This window comes from Taudactylus pleione, unplaced genomic scaffold (assembly GCF_031769625.1).
Source record: "Taudactylus pleione unplaced genomic scaffold, aTauple2 ptg001069l, whole genome shotgun sequence".
Lineage (NCBI taxonomy): Eukaryota > Metazoa > Chordata > Amphibia > Anura > Myobatrachidae > Taudactylus > Taudactylus pleione.
This window is the reverse complement of record NW_028285470.1, coordinates 130,598-148,416: the sequence shown is the minus strand read 5'-3', so window position 1 is coordinate 148,416 and position 17,819 is coordinate 130,598. Positions and strand designations below refer to the sequence as shown.

At 48.3% G+C, this 17,819-nt stretch overlaps 1 protein-coding gene across 2 annotated transcripts in view; it reads left to right on the top strand.

The window, feature by feature from the left end:
* The first annotated feature begins 10,463 nt into the window (after nt 1-10,463).
* Nucleotides 10,464-17,819, top strand: part of PARP10 (poly(ADP-ribose) polymerase family member 10) — a 71,427-nt gene continuing 64,071 nt past the window's right edge. For both annotated transcript variants that reach the window (XM_088461567.1, XM_088461566.1), the window contains exon 1: nt 10,464-10,647. In XM_088461567.1, the coding sequence (XP_088317693.1) occupies nt 10,497-10,647 (151 nt within the window). In that variant the 5' untranslated portion in view covers nt 10,464-10,496. The remainder of the gene's footprint in view (nt 10,648-17,819) is intronic.

Sequence of the window (17,819 nt, the reverse complement as noted above, 5' to 3'; positions counted from 1 at the left end):
AAGGGCATCAGTATTGAGGTGCTGTTTCCCCGGACGAAGCTGCACCTCAAACTTAAATGGCTGCAAAGACAAAAACCAGCTGGTTACACGAGCACTCGCTACTTTGTTCATGTGCATCCACTGTAAGGGGGCCTGATCTGTAACCAACATGATCTGTAACCAACAACATCTGTAACCAACATGATCTGTAACCAACATGATCTGTAACCAACAAGATCTGTAACCAACAAGATCTGTAACCAACAAGATCTGTAACCAACATGATCTGTAACCAACATGATCTGTAACCAACATGATCTGTAACCAACATGATCTGTAACCAACATGATCTGTAACCAACAAGATCTGTAACCAACAAGATCTGTAACCAACAAGATCTGTAACCAACAAGATCTGTAACCAACAAGATCTGTAACCAACAAGATCTGTAACCAACATGATCTGTAACCAACATGATCTGTAACCAACATGATCTGTAACCAACATGATCTGTAACCAACATGATCTGTAACCAACACAAACTTCCGCCCCAACAAATAATATTTTAACTAATCTACCGCCCACTTTTTCGCCCAGCATTCTTGCTCCACAGTTGAGTACTTGCGCTCCCTGGGCAGCTATTTCCGGCTGAGGTAGAGGATGGGTTTATCTTCCCCCTGTACCACTTGGGAAAGGACAGCTCCCAATCCTGTACCTGAGGCATCTGTCTGCAATATAAACTGCTTTTTAAAGTTAGGAGCCTGTAGAACAGGTTCTGCACACAAGGCGCGCCTTAAATCCTGCCATGCAGCTTCTGCTGCTCTAGACCATACTATCTTGTCTGGGGACTGTTTAAGACACTCAGTTAATGGTGCTGCCCTAGTGGCAAACTCACGAATGAATCTGCGGTACTAACCCACTAGGCCAAGGAATGTTCTGAGCTGGGATTTACATTTGGGTTTAGGACATGTGAGGACCACCTCCACCCTACTAGGCCGAGGTTTACGTACCCTCTGTCTACAATATATCCCAAATATTATCTCTCCACCATTCCAATGGCACATTTCTCAGGATTGGCAGTAAACCCATGTGCCCGTAAAGATTGTAACACTTCTTCTACTCTTGGTAGGTGTGACTCGGGGCTAAAGATGACCATGTCCTCTAGATATGCAGCTGTATATTCCTTGTGAGGTCACAGCAACCTGTTCATACCCCTCTGGAAGGTTACCGGAGCCCCATGCAGACCAAACGGCAGCATTTTATACTAATACAAATCTCCTGGGGTAGCGATGGCTGTTTTGGCCTTAGCTGTTTCAGGTAAAGGACTCTGCTAATACCCTTCTGTCACATCTAGGGGGGTGAGATACTGGATGTTGCTAATTCTCCACCAGCTCATCCACCCCGGGGATAGGAATCAAACTGTGACCATTTAATTTGGAAAATCACTGCACAGTCTTAGAGCACCTGAAGCTTAGGCACTACAACTATGGGAATATTCCATCCGCTATCGGATTCCTCTATGACCCCTAGGCGCAGCATTTCCTCTACTTCCTGTTTAGCCGCTGCCCGCTCTGCCCCGGGTATACGGCATGGCCTCTGTTTTATTACCACCCCAGGAGGAGTAACTATATCATGCTGGGTAATTTGTGTTTTCCCCGGAATGGCAGAGAACACATCTTGGTGACGCGCTACTAAACTCATCGTCTCCTGTTTCTGGCGGGGACTAAGGGTAACTTCAATGGGTACCTGACATTCCGGGTTTTTTTATGGCAACCAATGAGGGCTGACCAGCGCTCTCTTTCCAGGGTTTTATCAGGTTCACATGGTAGATTTGCACTTCTTTCCTTCTGCCCTCCTGTCACACCTTATAATTAACAGGTCCCACTGCCTCTAACTTCATAAGGGCCTCTCCACTGGGCATACATCTTGCTTTCAGTGGTGGGTATCAGAACCAGCACCTTGTCTCCCCATTTAAAAGACCGATTAACCGCAGTCACGTCATATCAACGTTTTTGCCGCTGTTGTGCCCTATCCATGTGCTCGTTCACGAGTGGCGCAGCTTACCTTAAACGGCCATACAATTGGGTCACAAACTGAACGATGTTAGGCTCTTGGCATGAGTCTTGTTCCCACCCTTCCTTCAACAGATCTAAAATCCCTCTAGGTCGCCTCCCATAGAGGAGATCACAGGGACTAAGGAGCTCATTCACACCTGCTCGCAAGATGCGGCTGCTCGCTGGCAAAATGGGGCCGGATATTTAAATTAAACGCTCGCACTGCGTGGTGTAATGACACCCTCTGTGTCTTAGCGAGCTACGGCACTGAGCACTCGCTAGTGTATAAAGACGCCCCCTTTCCCCTCGGACCACAACTCATCTCCTGGAATGATTTGATTAATCGGTAACATCGAGAGCCATCGGAGCTGCTCGCAGCCCATGAGGTTGCCTTTCCCCGCCACAAGCAGTGCGATCAGTGCTGGCTGACATACATGCAGGCGACGTGTACAATGACGCTACTTTGCTAATTATGCACGCCCATTAAACGGCGTTTTGTCGGCCTGACACGCCTGCGTCCGTAACACCACTCCCCTGTTTACAAGCACCTTCCCCTGTTAACACCCACAAACGGCGCTGTCTGTCACTCAAAGTAGTGGGCAGTCTGTATACTACGAGCGCACGAGTCCCCATCGCTGAGACTGCCTTGCGCATGCACACTGCAAATTATACGCATGTGCACTGAGCAACAATCGCCCGGCAGCGAGCGATCGCGCCTTAGTGAACGGCTCTGAATCAGGTCCTAAATCCCGTAGAGGATTGGGCTACCTCTCGCATTGTAAACATTAATTAGGGTAGGCGTAAGTCCCAATCTCTCTTTTCCTCCGACACCGCCCTTTTTATCATTGAAGGGTCTGGTTAAAGCGTTCAACAAATCCATCTGTTTGCGGGTGGTAAACTGAAGTATGTTTTAGTGGGAGGAGGGCAAAAAGCGCCCCTGCCCTCACAGCCTGTGGGTGCCGTCTTCACCTGCGGGTCGCAGTGTCCCGCGGGTGTGGAAATGTGCAGTGACCCAGTCACCACCGGAGAATAGACGCCGGGCGCATGCGCCTGGCATCTATTCTCCCTGTCTACAGAGCTTGGGGGCTGCCCAGCGCGTCCGTAAGTGCCGGGCACGCCCCCGAGCGACAAAAAGGGGATGCGTCTTATAGACACGCCCCCTTTTCAATGGCCACGCCACCTTTTCGGGCGCGCGTGCATGTAAGTGCCCTCTCTAGCTCCGGCGCCCTGCCTGTGAACACTTGAAGTAGTAATCCTATCCACCTAACAGTCGGCACATATCTTTCATTAGTTTAGAGACAAAAGCTGTAAGACCTCCTTTGGTATTCCCAAACTGGTATATAGCATCAACAATTCCCGGCAATAGTGCTAGATTTAATGCTACGTAGCGGGATGGCCTCCGGGTACCTTGTGGCATAATCTACCACCATTAATATTGATGCCAACGAGCAGATGTTTCCACCGGCCCGATCAGATCCATACCAATTCTCTCATAAGGTACAGAAATGACAGGGTGGGGAACCACGGGTGCCCGAATCCCTGGCCGGGGTGCTGCCTTCTGACAGACTGGACATTCCTGACAATACCTTATTACTGCTGCAGGAATGCCGGGCCAGGAGAATCTTACCTGAATACGCTGGAGAGTTTTCTCCTCCCCCAAATGGCCACCCCACAGGTGGGTATGAGCCGCCCTCAACACCAACGGCTCGTGTTTCCGGGGAACCAACAATTGGTCTACTCTCTGCAAATAGGTTACACAATATAACAAATCATTTTTCAATGCAAAGTATGGTACACCTTCTGCTGTCATCATGCCATGTAACCGGTATACAATCGGGAAGCCGGCTGCCGGAATCCCGACAGCCGGCTTCCCGACTGCTTTATCCCGGCGTGGGATAAATGACCGGCGTCTATACCTAGACGCCTGTCATTTCCCCGACGCCGGGCGCCGCGAGCGGACAGCCGCGGGGGGGGGGGGGTTAGGTTTAGGGCACCCGGGGGGGACTTAGGGTTAGGCACACCCCCGGGAAGGTTAGGGTTAAGCTAGGGGGAGGGAGGGTTAGGGTTAGGCACCCCCCCGGGGGGGACTTGGGGTTAGGCACCCCCCCCCGGGGGGATTAGGGTTAGGCACTTGGGGGGGAGGTTAGGGTTAGGCACCCCTAAGGAGGGTTAGGGGGTTAGGTTAGTTTATACTTACCTTAGCGACCATCAGGATTTCCAGCGCTGTCGGGCTTCCGCTGCCGGGAACTCTGCTTTTGTCGGCCAGGCACTGCCGGGAATCGAACCATACCGATTCCACATAACCACCTCTTGTAATAACGGAAAGTCCCGAGCTAGGATCAATGGGTAGGGTGGCCTGTGGCTACTGCGGCTGTCATCTTCAGGGATCGCCCTTTGACCACTGTCGGGAAGTGCACTTGGGGACATTCTTCTACATCTCCACGTACACATCTAACCTTTACCGGGGTAGCACCTGATCAGCCCCAGGTGGAACCAGGTTGGCAGAGATGATGGTTAATTCGCTGCCAGTATCCACTAAGGCCCAGACCTCCCGGCCTTCCACTCGCACCATCAAACGAAACAAGGTGGTTTGCGCCGGTGAGGTGCATCCAGCTGCCATGCTGACCACTGGTCGAGTTGTTTTACCAGCGCTACAGTCCATAGGCTCGCCCGGCTTTGGGCAATGCCGACACAAATGATCGGGCTCACCGCAGTCAAAACACAAACTGGAGGTGGGTTGTTGGCTTTAACAACTGGGACCTGGTTTCTAGGCTAGGGAACTGTCTGGAATGCCTGTTTGGCTTCTTTTACCCCAAAAGTCAGGTATCGTTCAATCACCACTGCTAACTCCTCAAACGTTTGAGGATTAGCCTGTAGAGCCAACTGTTGCACCATACGATCTAGTACCCGCACAGCGTGGTCCAAAGCCACCATATCTAATATACACTAAGCAAAGGCCCCCATACATCAGCAATTGATTGCAGCAATCTGCAATCGATTTGTGTATAAAAAGCTTTCCCTTTTTCAATCGATTGTAAATTGCACGATCGCTGCAATCAATTGCTGATGTATGGGGGCCTTTACTCAGCCTGGCTAATTTGGCCAGCTGGACCCTCGGAGCTTCAGACAGGTTTAATCCCCATTCCTGAAACTCCTGAGCTATGCTAGGTCCAGTCACTCCAACTCTGCTTAATATGGCCTTTTTTAAGTGCGAATAGGAGTTTGCCTCAGTCACGTTTAAATCAACATATGCTCTCTGAGGTTCCCCTGTGACACAGGGAGCAAGTCGGGCAGCCCACTCCAGGCCATTATAAACGTGCAGCAGTACGCTCAAAGTGCACAGAAAAACGTCACTGTCATCAGATGGAGTAAGCTTCTGTAACACCTCTCGCAGATGGAGTAAGCTTCTGTAACACCTCTCGCAGATGGAGTAAGCTTCTGTAACACCACTCGCAGATGGAGTAAGCTTCTGTAACACCTCTCGCAGATGGAGTAAGCTTCTGTAACACCTCTCGCAGATGGAGTAAGCTTCTGTAACACCTCTCGCAGATGGAGTAAGCTTCTGTAACACCTCTCGCTCCTGCCCTCCTTTCCTCACTCTGCATGTAATAGCTGAATTTGGGTCTGCTTCCCTACAGCCAGTTCAGCAATTCCTCCATATAACACGGCTTTATCCCTTTATGGACAAACTATGGAATTTCATTGCCTTTTTAAAATGTATTAACTATCAGGGTTTGGAGGAGCAAACCGGGCCACCTGCAGGGGACAAGGACAACAAAATGGTACATTAGCGCAGGTGGAGGAAGGCCGGCAGACAGGCGGTGTTTTGGAGATGCACAGCGAGAGACTGGCTGCAGGAGTGCGGGGCAGCAGGGTGCAGACCAGTGTCAGCCGTGGAGCAGTGCACAGGGGCATCAGTGGGTGACAGAGGTGCTCATCTGAGAAAATAAGACACACATCATGGATGCATCAGTGAGATCCATCTATGCATCTGCGTTTAAAATTTGAATTTGTGTAAAATAAAAAAAAAAGGGACATGAACCCCCAACCCCCCCTCCCCCCCAAACAACCAGCACCAGGCTTTTCACCGCTGGTCCTGGTTGTGAAAATACGGAGGACAAACGACGTAGGGGTCCCCCCATATTAAGCCCAACCAGCACCAGGCAAATCAGAACCAGTCCTGGTTTCCAAAATACGGGGGACAAACGACATAGAGGTCCCCTGTATTCGGCGCAACCAGCACTGTGCTCTGAGCCGGTCCTGGTTCTGGAAATACAGGGGAAGAAATTAGTAGGGTTCCCTTGTATTTTCCAGAACCAGCACCAGACTTTTTCTTTCGGGGTGCTGATGCCACAGCCTGGGGAGCCCTGTCACCAGGCCCCCAGCCGAAGCATCAACCCTGACCGCTAGTCAGCCCAGGCCGGGGATCCATGGGGAGTTGGGGACCCCCCAATAAAGGTGTCCCCCTCTCCAGGGCACCCCAGGCCTAGGCTGATAGCCCGGGGCTACCCCTGGGGCGGTGGGTGCCAGGTTGATAGTGTAAATGTGTTGTGTTAAAATTAGAATTGTTAATATTGTCTTTAGCTGTGGTATTACATGTCCCAGCAAGCCTCCCCTGCATGCTGGTACTTGGAGAACCACAAGCACCAGCATGCGGGGCATTACGGGCACACTGGTACCTGTAGTTCTACAGCAAAAGAAATATTAAAATAAACACAGGACACACACACACAACGTACAAAGTAAAAGTTTATTAAACATACAGGCACACACCCCTTACCAGCTCACCAATGTCCCTGTGTGCCCTGTGCACAGACTGCTATGTAACCTATCCTATTCATGTGACCACAGGCCCAAAGCACCTCTCCCCCCACCCCTTACCCACCACACACATGGTGCCACACCTATCTCACCAATGTCACTGTATGCTCTGTGCACAGACTGCTACGTAACCTATACTATTCATGTGACCACAGGCCCAAATCCCCTCTCCCCCCCACCCCTTACCGGCCATGTGCATGGTGCCACACCTATCTCACCAATGTCACTGTATGCTCTGTGCACAGACTGCTATGTAGCCTCTCCTATTCATGTGACCACAGGCCCAAATCCCCTCTCCCCCCACCCCTTACCAGCCATATACATGGTGCCACACCTATCTCACCAATGTCACTGTGTGCCCTGTGCTCAGACTGCTATGTAGCCTCTCCTATTCATGTGACCACAGGCCCAAATCCCCTCTCCCCCCACCCCTTACCAGCCATATACATGGTGCCACACCTATCTCACCAATGTCACTGTGTGCCCTGTGCTCAGACTGCTATGACGCCTATTCATGTGACTGCAGGCCCAAAGCACCTCTCCCCCCACCCCTTACCCACCACACACATGGTGCCACACCTATCTCACCAATGTCACTGTGTGCCCTGTGCACAGACTGCTATGTAACCTATCCTATTCATCTGACCACAGGCCCAAAGCCCCTCACCCCTTACCAGCCACACACATGGTGCCACACCTATCTCACCAATGTCACTGTGTGCCCTGTGCACAGACTGCTATGTAACCTATCCTATTCATGTGACCGCAGGCCCAAAGCACCTCCCCCCCCCCCCCCCCCCTTACCAGCCACACACATGGTACCTCACCTATCTTACCAATGTCACTGTGTGCCCTGTGCACAGACTGCTATGTAACCTATCCTATTCATGTGACCGCAGGCCCAAAGCACCTCTCCCCCCCCCCCCCCCCCCTTACCAGCCACACACATGGTGCCACACCTATCTCACCAATGTCACTGTGTGCCCGGAGCACAGACTGCTATGTAACCTATACTATTCATGTGACCGCAGGCCCAAAGCACCTCTCCCCCCCCACCCCTTACCAGCCACACACATGGGGCCACACCTATCTCACCAATGTCACTGTGTGCCCTGTGCACAGACTGCTATGTAACCTATCCTATTCATGTCACCACAGGCCCAAAGCCCCTCTCCCCCCACCCCTTACCAGCCACACACATGGTACCACACCTATCTCACCAATGTCACTGTGTGCCCTGTATACAGACTGCTATGTAGCCTATCCTAATCATCTGACCACAGGCCCAAAGCCCCTCACCCCTTACCAGCCACACACATGGTGCCACACCTATCTCACCAATGTCACTGTGTGCCCTGTGCACAGACTGCTATGTAGCCTATCCTATTCATGTGACCGCAGGCCCAAAGCTCCTTCCCCTCACCCCTTACCAGCCACACACATGGTGCCACACCTATCTCACCAATGTCACTGTGTGCCCGGAGCACAGACTGCTATGTAGCCTATCCTATTCATGTGACCACAGGCCCAAAGCCCCTCTCCACCCACCCCTTACCAGCCACACACATGGTGCCACACCTATCTCACCAATGTCACTGTGTCCTGTGCACAGACTATGTAGCCTATCCTATTCATGTCACCACAGGCCCAAAGCCCCTCTCCACCCACCCCTTACCAGCCACACACATGGTGCCACACCTATCTCACCAATGTCACTGTGTGCCCGGAGCACAGACTGCTATGTAGCCTATCCTATTCATGTGACCACAGGCCCAAAGCCCCTCTCCACCCACCCCTTACCAGCCACACACATGGTGCCACACCTATCTCACCAATGCCACTGTGTGCCCTGTATACAGACTGCTATGTAGCCTATCCTATTCATGTCACCACAGGCCCAAAGCCCCTCTCCCCCCACCCCTTACCAGCCACACACATGGTACCACACCTATCTCACCAATGTCACTGTGTGCCCTGTATACAGACTGCTATGTAGCCTATCCTAATCATCTGACCACAGGCCCAAAGCCCCTCACCCCTTACCAGCCACACACATGGTGCCACACCTATCTCACCAATGTCACTGTGTGCCCTGTGCACAGACTGCTATGTAGCCTATCCTATTCATGTGACCGCAGGCCCAAAGCTCCTTCCCCTCACCCCTTACCAGCCACACACATGGTGCCACACCTATCTCACCAATGTCACTGTGTGCCCTGTATACAGACTGCTATGTAGCCTATCCTATTCATGTCACCACAGGCCCAAAGCCCCTCTCCCCCCACCCCTTACCAGCCACACACATGGTACCACACCTATCTCACCAATGTCACTGTGTGCCCTGTATACAGACTGCTATGTAGCCTATCCTATTCATGTCACCACAGGCCCAAAGCCCCTCTCCCCCCACCCCTTACCAGCCACACACATGGTACCACACCTATCTCACCAATGTCACTGTGTGCCCTGTATACAGACTGCTATGTAGCCTATCCTAATCATCTGACCACAGGCCCAAAGCCCCTCACCCCTTACCAGCCACACACATGGTGCCACACCTATCTCACCAATGTCACTGTGTCCTGTGCACAGACTGCTATGTAACCTATCCTATTCATGTGACCGCAGACCCAATGCCCTCTCCTCCCACCCCTTACCAGCCACACACATGGTGCCACACCTATCTCACCAATGTCACTGTGTGCCCTAAGTACAGACTGCTATGTAACCTATCCTATTCATGTGACCACAGGCCCAAAGCCCCTCACCCCTTACCAGCCACACACATGGTGCCACACCTATCTCACCAATGTCACTGTGTGCCCTGTGCACAGACTGCTATGTAGCCTATCCTATTCATGTGACCGCAGGCCCAAAGACCCTCTCCCACCACCCCTTACCAGCTACACACATGGTGCCACACCTATCTCACCAATGTCACTGTGTGCCCTGTGCACAGACTGCTATGTAACCTATCCTATTCATGTGACCGCAGGCCCAAAGCCCCTTCCCCTCACCGTCCACGTGCGCGGTACCACACCTATCTCTTGCATTGATGAAGTCATTAAAGTTTGTTTTTGTTATTGCTCAACATTACCGTGACAGAAGGAGATGTAACAAGTGAGGTTATTTCTGGGAGATTCCACTACACAATGATGCAGTCTTCATGAATATCGGTTCAGTCGTTTTTTGCGCCAACGTTGAATGGACAGACACAACGTCCTAATAATATTAGTATAGATGTTCTATTACAGTACAGATGAGGGGTATGAGTGTGGGTTATTATGTATTATGTTACATCTTGGCATGGTGTCAGTGTACAGCATTCCCTTTCGCAGCACTGAGGTCCTGGAATGGATTCCCACCACTCCGCTGTTTGTGTGGAGTTTGTATGTCCCCCTACCTGTTTGCATGGGTTTCCTCCGGATGCTCCGGTTTCCTTCCACATTCTGGCAGTTTACAACGTAGTCTATATATGTTTGTGTACATGTGGTAGGGAATATAGAGTGTAAGCTCCACTGTGTCAGGGACTGATGTGAAGGATGAAATAGTCTCTGTGATAAGGAATATGTTTGCTCTATATAAGTAACTGCTAATAAATATATATATATATATAATGAATAATTATTATTTATTGGCAGCATGGAGGTGGAGGTGCGTGGTCTCACTGACAATGTGGACACCGAGTTTTTGGTCCTGTACTTTGAGAGTAAGCGACACTCCGGAGGTGGTTCTGTACAGTCCTACACACGGAATGGATCTGTGGCTCTAATTACCTTTCTACATACTTGTGGTAAGTTTTGTTTGTGGAAATGTAAGTATATCATCACTGCCGCCATACAGGTATATCCATAGTGTAATATATATCATCACTGCCGCCATACAGGTATATCCATAGTGTAATATATATCATCACTGCCGCCATACAGGTATATCCATAGTGTAATATATATCATCACTGCCCCCATACAGGTATATCCATAGTGTAATATATATCATCACTGCCGCCATACAGGTATATCCATAGTGTAATATATATATATCATCACTGCCGCCATACAGGTATATTCATAGTGTAATATATATCATCACTGCCCCCATACAGGTATATTCATAGTGTAATATATATATATCATCACTGCCGCCATACAGGTATATCCATAGTGTAATATAGATATCATCACTGCCGCCATACAGGTATATCCATAGTGTAATATAGATATCATCACTGCCGCCATACAGGTATATACATAGTGTAATATATATCATCACTGCCCCCATACAGGTATATCCATAGTGTAATATATATCATCACTGCCGCCATACAGGTATATCCATAGTGTAATATATATCATCACTGCCGCCATACAGGTATATTCATAGTGTAATATATATCATCACTGCAGCCATACAGGTATATCCATAGTGTAATATAGATATCATCACTGCCGCCATACAGGTATATACATAGTGTAATATATATCATCACTGCCCCCATACAGGTATATCCATAGTGTAATATATATCATCACTGCCGCCATACAGGTATATCCATAGTGTAATATATATCATCACTGCCGCCATACAGGTATATTCATAGTGTAATATAGATATCATCACTGCCGCCATACAGGTATATTCATAGTGTAATATATATCATCACTGCCGCCATACAGGTATATCCATAGTGTAATATATATCATCACTGCCGCCATACAGGTATATTCATAGTGTAATATAGATATCATCACTGCCGCCATACAGGTATATCCATAGTGTAATATATATCATCACTGCCGCCATACAGGTATATCCATAGTGTAATATAGATATCATCACTGCCGCCATACAGGTATATCCATAGTGTAATATAGATATCATCACTGCCGCCATACAGGTATATCCATAGTGTAATATAGATATCATCACTGCCGCCATACAGGTATATCCATAGTGTAATATAGATATATAGCATCACTGCCGCCATACAGGTATATCCATAGTGTAATATATATCATCACTGCCGCCATACAGGTATTTCCATAGTGTAATATATATATCATCACTGCCGCCATACAGGTATATCCATAGTGTAATATATATCATCACTGCCACCATACAGGTATATCCATAGTGTAATATATTTATATATCATCACTTCCACCACACAGGTATATCCATAGTGTAATCTACAGTATATCATCACTGCCGCCATACAGGTATATCCATAGTGTAATATATATAATCACTGCCACCATACAGGTATATCCATAGTGTAATCTACAGTATATCATCACTGCCACCACACAGGTATATCCATAGTGTAATATATATAATCACTGCCGCCATACAGGTATATCCATAGTGTAATATATATATCATCACTGCCGCCATACAGTACAGGTATATCCATAGTATAAGATATATACAGTCAGGTGCATAAATATTGGGACATTGACAGAATTCTCATATTTTGGCCTCTAGTCACCACCACAATAGCTTTGAAATGAAACAAACAAGATGTGCTTTACCTGCAGACTTTCAGATATAATTTGAGGGTAATTACATCCAAATCAGGTGAACGGTGTAGGAATTCAGTTTTGTCTTCATCAAGTGAAATGCATGCTCAATCGGATTCAGGTCAGGGGATTGACTTGGCCATTGCATAACATTCCACTTTTTAGCCTTAAACTCTTTGGTTGCTTTTGCAGTATGCTTCGGGTCATTGTCCATCTGCACTGTGAAGCTCCGTCCAATGAGTTCTGAAGCATTTGACTGAATATGAGCATATAATATTGCCCGAAACACTTCAGAATTCATTCTGCTGCTTTTGTCAGCAGTCTCATCATCAATAAATACAAGGGAACCAGTTCCATTGGCAGCCATACATGCCCACGCCATGACACTACCACCACCACCACCATGTTTCACTTATGAGGTGGTATGTTTTGGATCATGAGCAGTTCCTTTCCTTCTCCATACTCTTCTCTTCCCATCACTCTGGTACAAGTTGAACTTTGTCTCAGCTGTTCATAGGATGTTGTTCCAGAACTGTAATGGCTTTTTTAGATGTTGTTTGGCAAACTCTAATCTGGTCTTCCTGTTTTTGTGGCTCACCAATGGTTTACATCTTGTGGTGAACCCTCTATATTCACTCTTGTGAAGTCTTCTCTTGATTGTTGACTTTGACACATATACATCTACCTTCTGGAGAGTGTTCTGGATTTGGCCAACGGTTGTGAAGGGGTTTTCTTCACCAGGGAAATAATTCTTCTGTCATCCACCACAATTGTTTTCCGTGGTCTTCTGGGTCTTTTGGTGTTGCTGAGCTCTCCGATGCGTTCTTTCTTTTTAAGAATGTTCCAAACAGTTGATTTGGCCACACCTAATGTTTTTGCTATCTCTCTGATGGGTTTGTTTTGATTTTTCAGCCTAATGATGGCTTGCTTCACTGATAGTGACAGCTCTTTGGATCTCATATTGAGAGTTGACAGCAACTGATTCCAAATGCAAATGTCACACCTAGAATCAACTCCAGACCTTTTACCTGCTTAATTTATAATGAAATAACGAGGGAATAGCCCACACCTGTCCATGAAATAGCTTTTGAGTTGATAGTCCCATTACTTTTGGCCCCTTAAAAAGTGGGAGGCACATATAGAAACCGTTGTAATTCCTACACCGTTCACCTGATTTGGATGTAATTACCCTCAAATTAAATCTGAAAGTCTGCAGTTAAATCACATCTTGTTTGTTTCATTTCAAAACCATTGTGGTGGTGAATAGAGACCAAAATATGAAAATTCTGTCAATGTCCCAATATTTATGCACCTGACTGTATATATCATCGCTGCTGGTATATCCATAATGTAGTATAATGATGCTGCTGGAACCCTTCATGACACATATCACAAAATTAAGAGTTTCGATATAACATACCTTTTTGTTAACTTTTTTTCTTCGAGGTCCATAGGGTCCACAGAAATTACCTTGGGGTATGTGGTTGGAAGTGATCCAGGCACCAAACAGTTAACAAGCTTTCAGCTCCCATGATGCACTGGGTCCTCCTCCATATATACCCCGCCCCTGGCTACAGGCAGATAGTTTGTTGCCCAAGCAGGAGAAGGAAAGAGGAGAAGGAAGGACAATTGTACTTTAGACACATTCTCTCTTAAGAAGAGGGAATCATAAAATATACAAAAGAACAGAGTACCCAATAACACAGGTACGTTAGGGTGGGTGTCCTGTCTACCCTATGACAAAAGACGAATCGTTTGACTTTATTGAGTGGTACTCCCCGTTCCAATGTGAGATGATTAACCCTTGCAATGGTCTGGAGTGGAAGGTGAACACCATGGATCCCAGAACCTCCATTGCTGAGTGAACAGACAGTGACTGGTTGTGGAGAAACCTGCGTATCTGCAACTGTAGGGCTGCAATCTTGTCTTCTGGCAGATATAGCCATCTGTTGTACTGGGAGAAGCGACGACTTCTTCCAATTTGTGATCCAGCCGTGTCTGTGTAAACAGGTAATCGTCAGTCTGAGATGACGCTGCAATACCTGCGCTGATTGTGCCAATATCAGGAGATCGTCCAGGTATGGCAGTATTCTGACGCCTGAGGCAGGCCGTCATTACCGCCATGATTTTGGTAAACACCCGAGGGACTGTTGACAACCCAAAATGCAGCGCCTGAAATTGGAAATGTTTCTGCAGCACCGCAAACCTCAGAAACCGTTGATGGTACGGTGTAATTGGCACATGAAGATATGCGTCCCTTATGTCCAAGGACACCATAAAATCCCCTGGTTTAATTGCCAACACAATTGACGGAAGGGTTTCCATTCAGAATCCGGGTACCCAGGTAAATGTATTGAAGCCTTTTAGATTCAGAATAGGCTGGTGAGACCCATTGGGTTTTTGGATCAAAAACAGGTTGGAATAATAACCCTTTCCTAGTTTATTCACTGGAACTTGGATTATTACCCCTGAAACCAGCAGAGAATTAATGGCCTGCTGGAGGTCCAAGGCTTTCGCAGACGACTCTGAATGAGTTGTGCAGAAGAATCTCTGCGGGGGACTTCTCCAGAAAGTAAGGGCGTACCCCTGAGAGACCACCTCCCGAACCCAGGTGTCTGTTGTCGTGAAATGCCAGGTGTCCGAAAACTGAAGAAGTCTGCCTCCTACCCTGAGGCCTGCCCCATCAGGCTGCTGGTTTATCCCCAGATCTGGAAGCCGGACATCTGTTTGGCCAGGATTTCTTAGATTGCAATTTCCTGCGAGAACTGGTTCTAGAGGGAGCATGACCTTTTGCTTTTCCTTGGTCTAGGAGTCGAAGCTGAGGGTACACCAGCAGTTTTAGAGGCTGCCACTGTAGCAGCAATCTTATCCAGTTCAGTACCAAACAGAATTCCTCCCTATAAAAACGGAAGGGGTTCCAGGGCTTTTTTGGATCCTGCTTTCCAGTCCATTTACCAAAGTGCTCTGCGAGTCACAACTGAGACCGCATCCAAATAGGAAGTCACCTCCTTAACATAGGAGATAATTGTCAGCTGATCTCTAGAAGCTTCTGGAAGAGTGTCTTCCAGTGCCTTCATCCATTCTTCAATGGCTTTAGACACCCAGGCCGTAGCCATGGCCGGGTGAGTAACAGCTCCTGATAGAGAAAAGACTGCCTTGAGACATGCTTCAAGTCTCCTATCTGTGGAACCCCTAAGAGTGGATGCAGCGGGTATGGGCAACGTGGCGCTCCTGACCAGTTGTGCCACATGCGCGTCTACTGAAGGTGGAGCTTCCCACTTAGCGCACTCGTCCGGTGGAAGGGGGTATAAGGCCGCAACCTTCTTTGTAATATGGAATTGCCTATCCGGAGAACTCCATGCTTCCCACATAAGTTCCGAGAGATGGCCAGATTTGGGATTTTCAGCTTTCACAACTTTCTGGCCCTTAAACACTGGAGCCTTTCTTAGTTCTGGCTTCTCATTATCTATGTTTAGCACAGCTTTGACTGCCCTAATCAAAGAGGGGACATCCGCTATTGGAAAATGGTCCTCCTTTCCTGAGAGATTCCTGAGAGGAGCCCTGTATATCCCCATACTCATCAGAAGATGCACCAGAGTCAGTAGGCTGGACGGAATGATTGGATGAGGCTGGGTTTAGGCTGTACCGGTCTAGCTGCTTGCAGTGGTTGCTGAAAGGCAGCAGAGGACGAAGCCATACTCTGACCTGAGTGGGCATAAACGTCCATGCAGGACGGATACATAGGGAGCATAAACATAGTAGGTTGTAGCTGCTGAGGGTAACCCATAGTCGGCGCCAGCTTAGGGGCCGCTAACTGGCCTGTAACCTGCGCCATGATCTGGGAAAAGGAATCCCAAGGGGGGTTCCTGCCCAGGAGCTGGTAGGTTTCACTGATGTGATGACTCCTTAAAACAGTGACCACATAATCCATCTTGTATGAAATCCTGAGGGGATAACCCCGCTTTACAGGCCATAAAGGACACCAGCACAGGGGCTTCAGCCACCTGCTTTTCAGTTTCTTTGGACAGAACAATATCACTAATGCTATGCAAAGTACTTATACAATGTGGCAGTGATTCCCACCCACAATAACCCCCACACCTGTAATAGAGGGCTTATGAGGAGACACAGCAGTGATAGCTATAACTGACAGTCATTCAGGAACAAAAAGGCAGTATAACACACAGCAGATTTCACGTCACATGCAATGCAAATGATATACAATATCAATTTATTATATATATATTATATGCAGTAAGCTATTTTAATCAACTACAAACCGCCTCAGGCCACGTAGGCTATGGAACTCTGTATGACCTGATCACCGCAGGAGAGGCATACAGGGAGACTGACCCAACCTCCTGAGCACACCGAGAGCACCTGAGAGTGGTCTCTGGCCGACTCATATACAGAGAGGCTGGGAGGAGCAACCAGGACGCTGGATACCTCGATTCTGGACCAGCGTCTGTGTCAGGGGAGGGTTCGCCGGGGAGAGAGTACCTCCCCTCTGCTGTATAGATCCACCCGGACACTGACATGGCTGCCGCCATTTACTTTACCCCCGGCTGTCAGGATCCCTCATGTCCCGGTGGTCCAGTGTGGGAGGCAGTTCACCTGGCTCCTCAATACAGCGTCCTCCGGTGAGTCTCCACCACCGGAGGCACCGACTGGCACATGGTTCCCCCCACAGCGGCCGCGGAGAACCACCTTACCTACGTCCCCGATGTTCCCAGCTGCAGTCCTGGGCTCCGCTTCTGACACCCGCCGAAATCACCAGTTCCCTCACTGGTATTGTGGCGCCGTCTGGGGAAGACTGACGTCCACCTTGTTTGGGGCGGCTTGCCACAGTCCCACTGTCAGTAAGGTGCCTCCTGTGCACCAAGCAAAAAACTAACTGCCTGTAGCCAGGGGCGGGGTATACAGTATATGGAGCAGGACCCAGCGCATCCTGGGAGCTGAGAGCTTGTTAGCTGTTTGGTGCCTGGATCACTCCAACCACATACCCCAAGGTAATTTCTGTGGACCCTATGGACCCCGAAGAAGAAATCTTCTTAACTTTAAATACTCCCCTAAATATAATATTGTGTAGAATACTAAAAAACTGCGGATGGTGATACCTGGGGGTAGCACATGGGAGAAGCAGCCAGTCTGATAGTTCAGATACAATCTAACAACAATATTTATTCCACAGTCTGATGAAATTATTGGAACGTTCTCGCCATGACGCACATTAAACCATACAACTTTTCCCCAAGACTTTTCTTGCATTAACTTGAGGACGAGTTTCTGTACCTAGTGCAACTCCCACTCTTACTTGGTTCTGCAAGACTGGACTTGAAGCCGCATCTTTTGGATGTCCTTCAGCTAAGGATGGACCTAATTTCTAAAGGCCTGGCCATTGGCCTTTGAGTTTAAAAACTTTTCTTGATTGCAGGCCTTTTCTATA